Source organism: Sinocyclocheilus grahami, unplaced genomic scaffold (genome assembly GCF_001515645.1).
Source record: "Sinocyclocheilus grahami isolate Dianchi unplaced genomic scaffold, SAMN03320097.WGS_v1.1 scaffold2281.1, whole genome shotgun sequence".
NCBI classification, from domain to species: domain Eukaryota; kingdom Metazoa; phylum Chordata; class Actinopteri; order Cypriniformes; family Cyprinidae; genus Sinocyclocheilus; species Sinocyclocheilus grahami.
The window spans coordinates 7,444-13,750 of NW_015507460.1; the positions used below are offsets into that span (position 1 = coordinate 7,444).

At 34.2% G+C, this 6,307-nt stretch overlaps 1 protein-coding gene across 1 annotated transcript in view; it reads right to left on the minus strand.

Moving 5' to 3' along the window:
* Positions 1–3,116: 3,116 nt before the first annotated feature.
* aqp12 (aquaporin 12) overlaps positions 3,117–6,307 on the minus strand; it is a 6,255-nt gene continuing 3,064 nt past the window's right edge. Inside the window, exons 2-3 of the mRNA XM_016261038.1 lie at positions 3,700–3,816; positions 3,117–3,570 (exon numbers count right to left, since the gene is read on the minus strand). Of these exons, the coding sequence (XP_016116524.1) occupies positions 3,443–3,570; positions 3,700–3,816 (245 nt within the window). The 3' untranslated portion in view covers positions 3,117–3,442. The remainder of the gene's footprint in view (positions 3,571–3,699; positions 3,817–6,307) is intronic.

Here is a 6,307-nt window from a genome sequence, read left to right on the forward strand (position 1 = left end):
TTATTTCCAAAGTATCTGTATAAACAGACATTTCAGATTTATTAAAATGTGTCCTTTTCAAAATCTTTAAACTAAACTAAAATACAAAAGTAATCTGTAACTCACCACTGACAGTAACATTGAATTGAATTGAATCTCTTGTATGAGGTTCTTCCGCTGGTGATGACTGTTAGTTCATAAAGTCCAGAGTGTTCAGTTCTGATGTTTCTGATGGTCAGAGATCCGGTCTTTTGTTCCAGTCTGAAATGTCCTTTACTATCATACATATAGCCGACCTGCTTATGGATTTCAGCAATTAGATTGTCCTTTGGTCCAAATGTCCACAGTATCATGTCATCTCTCCGTACTTCAGTAACATCAGTGTGTAAAGTGACAGAATCTCCCCTCATCACTGATATGGACTGGATTTTATCAGTATCGGCAGCACCAAACACACCTGAAAATCATTTAAAGCACTTTCTCAAGTACATATGATAAAGATTATGCACTTTTAACAGTTAAGTATCGGTATCGACTCCGATACAGACATTTTCTGCCAGATCGGGTATCGATCAGACGACCCGATCCAAATCCGATATTGTGCGTATAATATTCTGTGGTATTGTTGAGCCCCACGAAAGGCACAAAAACATTATAAAGCACCAAAAAGTTTTCATGCACTATATTTCAAGTGGTCGGAAGCTGTTCCATAGTTTAATGTGAGGTACAGATGAATATTTAGGTCATTAAATTCAAGTTCACATAAACTCTTCTCCCCGCTGTGTCTGCATGTCATCCTCCATTCAGCATTCAAACTGCGTGTTGCATTCGGTTACAACAGTCAAAATGATGAAACTCTCTTCAAGAGCGCACAGTAACAGGTTTAAAACTGTTAAAAGAAAAGGCTCAATAAACTAACGCACAGATTTAATACATTACGTATCAATATCTCTTCCCTTTGTACTAACTTTTCTATGCGGACTCGGGAGGGCTGCACAGCCTGTGACTGCGTGTTGTTTTAAGCACATCATCCTGCGTACTGGATGCGCATAAGCGCTCTGTATTGGAGCCTTAAAGGGGTCATATGATGCGATTTCATATCTGCTGTGCAGACGATATCTGCTTCGTCATGCCTAGAGCTGATCCGTGCTGGTTGCTGAGGAGATACTACAACTTTGTGCTGTGGATCACCGGATCAGCTTTCACCGTGGACGAAGCGGAGTCCAGCCCGGGGTCGTCACATGTGGTTGCCGCAAGCCCTCCGGACGGACGCTCCTTCATCGAATCCGCCGCCTCTGCTCACTCTAGGCCGCCAGCCGTTCCTCACTTTATCCCCCGGCCTCTGCTCACTGTCGGCCGCCGTGTGTGATGCTGTGTTTCGTTGTGAAAGCGAAACTACTTTGTTTGGTCTTCCAAAAATGGACACGACTAGAAATCAGTGGTTAAGTTGTATTTACAACACTGTTCCAGAACACTTCAACCCAAATATTCAGATGTGTGCAGCACATTTCATGGAGGACTGTTTCCTGATCCTGGGAGAGTAGACTACAAGTAAAGACTATAAGTAAGTTTTTTATATTTAAAGAGCTTTTATATTTTTTTTATTTAAAGCGAGTTTTTTGGGGCAGTGTAGAGTAGGGCTTGTTGTTTGTCATTTCTCTGATCACAAATGCAGACATGGTTTTATGTTTACACGGCGTGATGCAACGCAACGCGTAAAAAGACAGTATAAGTCATTATAATCCATAATTATGTCCCCACTGGATGCAACAAATGCCTCGTTTATAATGGGTTTTAATGTTTTTGTCTCGTCGCTTCGACCGGACAGGGCATCATCACAATATGGTGAGGGGAGTAACATTTCCGTCACACGCTTGAGGTATTCGGCCAATCACAACGCACTGGATAGCTGGCCAATCAGAGCACACCTTGCTTTTAAGTATTATAATACTTTTCTGCGTAATTAAAGATTATTAATAGTCTTTCTTGTTCTGTCCTATCTATCTTATGTTGCTGCCTTCATTACTGTGCTATACATTAAAAAGAAATGTCTTCTAATTTTATAGTATATATTTATATATAAATGTATTTACTTGTTTTTTCATTAAAATTAAGTTGTCTATATGTAGTAGATTGTGTTTAACACAAAAGAGTGACAATCAGGTCAACACAGAGAAGTATAGAAATTCTGCATTGATTAAAAAAAACTGCTGGTATCGGATTGGATCGGTATTGGCATCGGCAGATACTCAGAATTTTCTGTATCGGATCAGATCGGTTCTGAAAACATGGTATTGTTGCATCCCTATTAAGTATATACTGTAAAAATGTGTGAAGACCTGTTCACATCAAGAACGATAAGTGTTCACACCTATGCACTTCCTGCCGCTTTAAATGCTTGAGCTCTTAAGCAGGTTGGATTCTGATAGGCTGTCAATGTTTGTAAAAAGTTTATCAGCTGAAAAAAAAACGTTCTGAAAGTAATTCAAATGATATGGTTCCTATGTGTATAGTTTTAGCATGAACTCTGCTATTCCTTTACATTTAGAATGATTTTAGGTTTTAAAAGTTAAACGATTTTATAGTTGTCATCTTTGGTGTGAACGGGCCTTAAAACTGATGAATTGTTAACCCCGTTTCATTAAATACAAAATCATCTGATAAAACGTCCAATTAACTATATATTTTCAGTCACTCACCTGAAAAGATGAAGAAGATAAGCGTATACAGAAGAAAGAAAATCATCCTGACTGACGAGTGGTTACCAGATTACTTAAGTTGCACTTTCAGTCTGACTCTCAAGTCAGTTTAGCAGTCGGTTTCTTTTCATGAAGTTCCTTTGCGGATGCAAGAAATTACACCTCACCCACACACTGTGCTTCAAACATACAGTGTACCAAGCAGAATAAACCACTGGCATCAGCTTATGATCACACACAAAGAAAAAACAAACAGTTTCAGTGTGGTTCAAAATCAGAAAATAAATACATATATATATATATACTGTATATATGCATGTGTGTGTATATTTATTGTTTATTATGTATTTTCTAAACAGGCCAGAATAAAGAACAGCAATTATGAAAGACTAAAAATATTTAACAAATTATTAATTATTTTACAAATTATTTTATTACATTTTGGCATACTTTGAATATTTTATCAAAGTGGCATTTACAGAAAACCTAACACAATTTTCTTGTACTTTTGTATTTTTCCTTTTCCCCCTTGTTAAATATTAAAAAAAAAAATTGCTATATGTTTAATCAAATGTTCTTTGATGCTCCTAGATGCAAGTATAAATTTCGAGGGGGTTTGCTGAAACTGGCTGCAGACCTCAAACCAGATGAACAGAAATGTAACCAGAGAAGTTGTACCAGATTTAGAGTTAAACCATAATATGTTTTGTGACTATAAAATATGGTTTATGAAGTGACCACATCAGTGCTGTGTTTATGTCTCTTCAGCTGCTCTTGTCTTCAGAGGTTTTCCCTTTGGGAACCCGGAAACTTGCATTCTTGGAGTAAAGCAGATTCCTGCTGAACAGCAGTGGGATGTTTCCCAAATACAGGAAGAGCGCAAGAGTCATGCCTGGAAAAATACACAATTTACAACACCAATACATCTCAGGAATGCCAAAAAAGCATTTTTGGACCGATATGTTTGAACGGTGTCATTCTTCTTTTAATACGTTCCTTTCAGATATCTACATGGACTCACCAATCAGAGGGCCGAGCCAGTAGACGAGAGAATACGCTAGGAAAGTGTGTCCCGGACAGGTGAATGTCATGGCATAAGCCAGGGATGGATTCACATATCCAGACGTGTAGTTATTTCCTGGTGTGACGGAGACATTAGTGAGGATGAAGGAGTTCAAATACTTCACATCAACATTACTAATAAACAGTCAAAGAGGTTCTCCTGAGTAACAAACAGCTCTTAAAGACTCTGGCATTTGAAAAAGTGCAATTGATTTTCTAATTAAACTTTATTTCCTTAAAAAGCTTTATTTGTATACAGTTTAAATCTACAATCCTTGTTTAAAGGTGCAATAGGTGATTGTCTTCAGAAACAATTTTTGTTATGCTGGTTGAAAGTCTCTTCACATCCCGATAGCAATCATTAAGTTAAGTGGTCTAAATGTATTTGTCTGTATTTATATATTCTGTGGAAGGTGTAGGATCAAGTCACTTCGGAACATGGGCTGGAATTAGGAACCGCTGATGTAGCCTTTTGTAGTAATGTTGTCTCTTTGTGAGGGTAAATGCGTTCAGGGGGCGTGGCTTTGGACGGCGATTGCAGGGAGGGAGGGACGTTCGCTTTCAGTGCTATCAGGCTAAAGTTAGCATTTTCCAAGATCTCCTATTGCACCTTTAATGCATGCATTTTAAATCTACAATCTTTAATACACATCTAAAATTTCCAATTTTAAATTTAATATATGCATTATAGATGTACAAGTTTTAATTTGATACATTTTAAATGCACAATCCTAATTTAATATATGCATTTGAAATGTATGAGCTTTATTTAATATTTAAAAAATCTAAAATTTTTAAATTAATGTATGCATTTTAAATGCAAAATCCATACTTATTATATGCATTTTAATCTATCAATCTATTTATTAATCTTTTTTGATTTTAAATATACAATGTTTATTTAATATATGAATTTCAAGTCTACAATAGCTTTTTAATATTAACATTTTAAATACAATAATTCTTATTTAATAAGAATTTAAAATGTTCAATCTTTATTTAAAATATGCATTTGAAATCTACAATTTTAGTATATGCATTTACATGTTCAAGTTTTAATATATGCATTTTAAATATACAATGTTTAATTTAATATATACATTATGAATGTACAATGTTCAAAATTTTCTATTTGAATGCACAATATTTAATAGGTTTAGTTTAAATTTTCATGTTTGATTTAGTATATGTATTTTAATTCTATAATCATTATTGAATATAGGGGTGGGCGATATGGGAATAATATCATACCACGATTTTTTATTTTTTTAAATATCACGATTCATGATTTGATCACGATTCTTTGTCATGTTGGTTTTAATATTTTGCAAGTTGTCTGAGCAAACAAACTTCCCTATTAAAAAGACAAAGCCTTTCAAGGTAACAAAATATAAAAAAGAATGGCGGATATTTAAAGTAGGCAAAGTTAAAAATCTTTGTCATTATTTTATCTTTGTTATTAAAATATAAGAACAAAGATACACATTACAAATACACATATTATACATATAAAACAATCAGTGCTTTATTTTCAGGTACAATAGGTGAATTTAGCAAGAGCATTCAAGAAATTAAATGAACAAATATAAGAATAAAACACTATATAGATTGATTCCTATCAAAGCAACTGTATTAAAATTTTTCAGTCAAGAGTAGTGAGTGATTTTTCTCGGTTTTGTTGTTTTATTACATTAAAGAAATAGTTCACCCCAAAATAAAAATTCTGTCATCTTTCTGTCAAATCTGTCATAGTGTTTTATGTTTATACCATCATTTACTCACTCAAAAGTTGTTTTAAACCTGAATGAGTTTCTTTCTGCTGAACATAAATGCTATTTTGAAGAACGTGGAAAACAGTGTTAATTTTGACAGCAAATTTTGATTTAGTTTTAGTAATAGTCTTTTGACTAAAATGCCATTTAGTTTTAGTCCTATTTTAGTCAATTGTTTTTAGTTTTAGTCTAGTTTTAGTCGACTAAATATCATACGATTTTAGTCGACTAAATCTACAGTAAATTTAGTTGGCTAAAATCGAATGGGTTTAGTTACAGTGTAATGCATTTATTAAGCATTTCTCAAAAATTTCCAAACTCATTATATATGTTTGATATTAAGGTTTTATCATGATAGACACCGATTTAACTGCGGTGACACACAACATGCCTTTATGTTAAAATTAAATAAAACCACTTCTCATAAAGAACAAGAACATGATCGTCTTTTTAATGAAACACCAATGGTTATATCGGCTAATTATGCATTCTTTATAGCAACTTGTTTACTATATTCTTCATTCTTTCAAGCAGACATATTTATTTCTATAAATAAATTTAGATAAATTAATTAGGGCTACTTAAGTTTTTCAGTCAAGATCAGTGCGTGATTTTCAGTTTTTTGACTCGGACAATAGCAACTAAATTAGGCTGCTGTCCCTTTAAAACCGAATGCACAGCTGCAATGGATGCAATGTACTGATACACATTCTCCCTGCTGTTTATATTCACTTAAGACGTAATCAACTGTGTTTACGTGAATACTCGTCAAAACGGACAATTCGACATCATTTT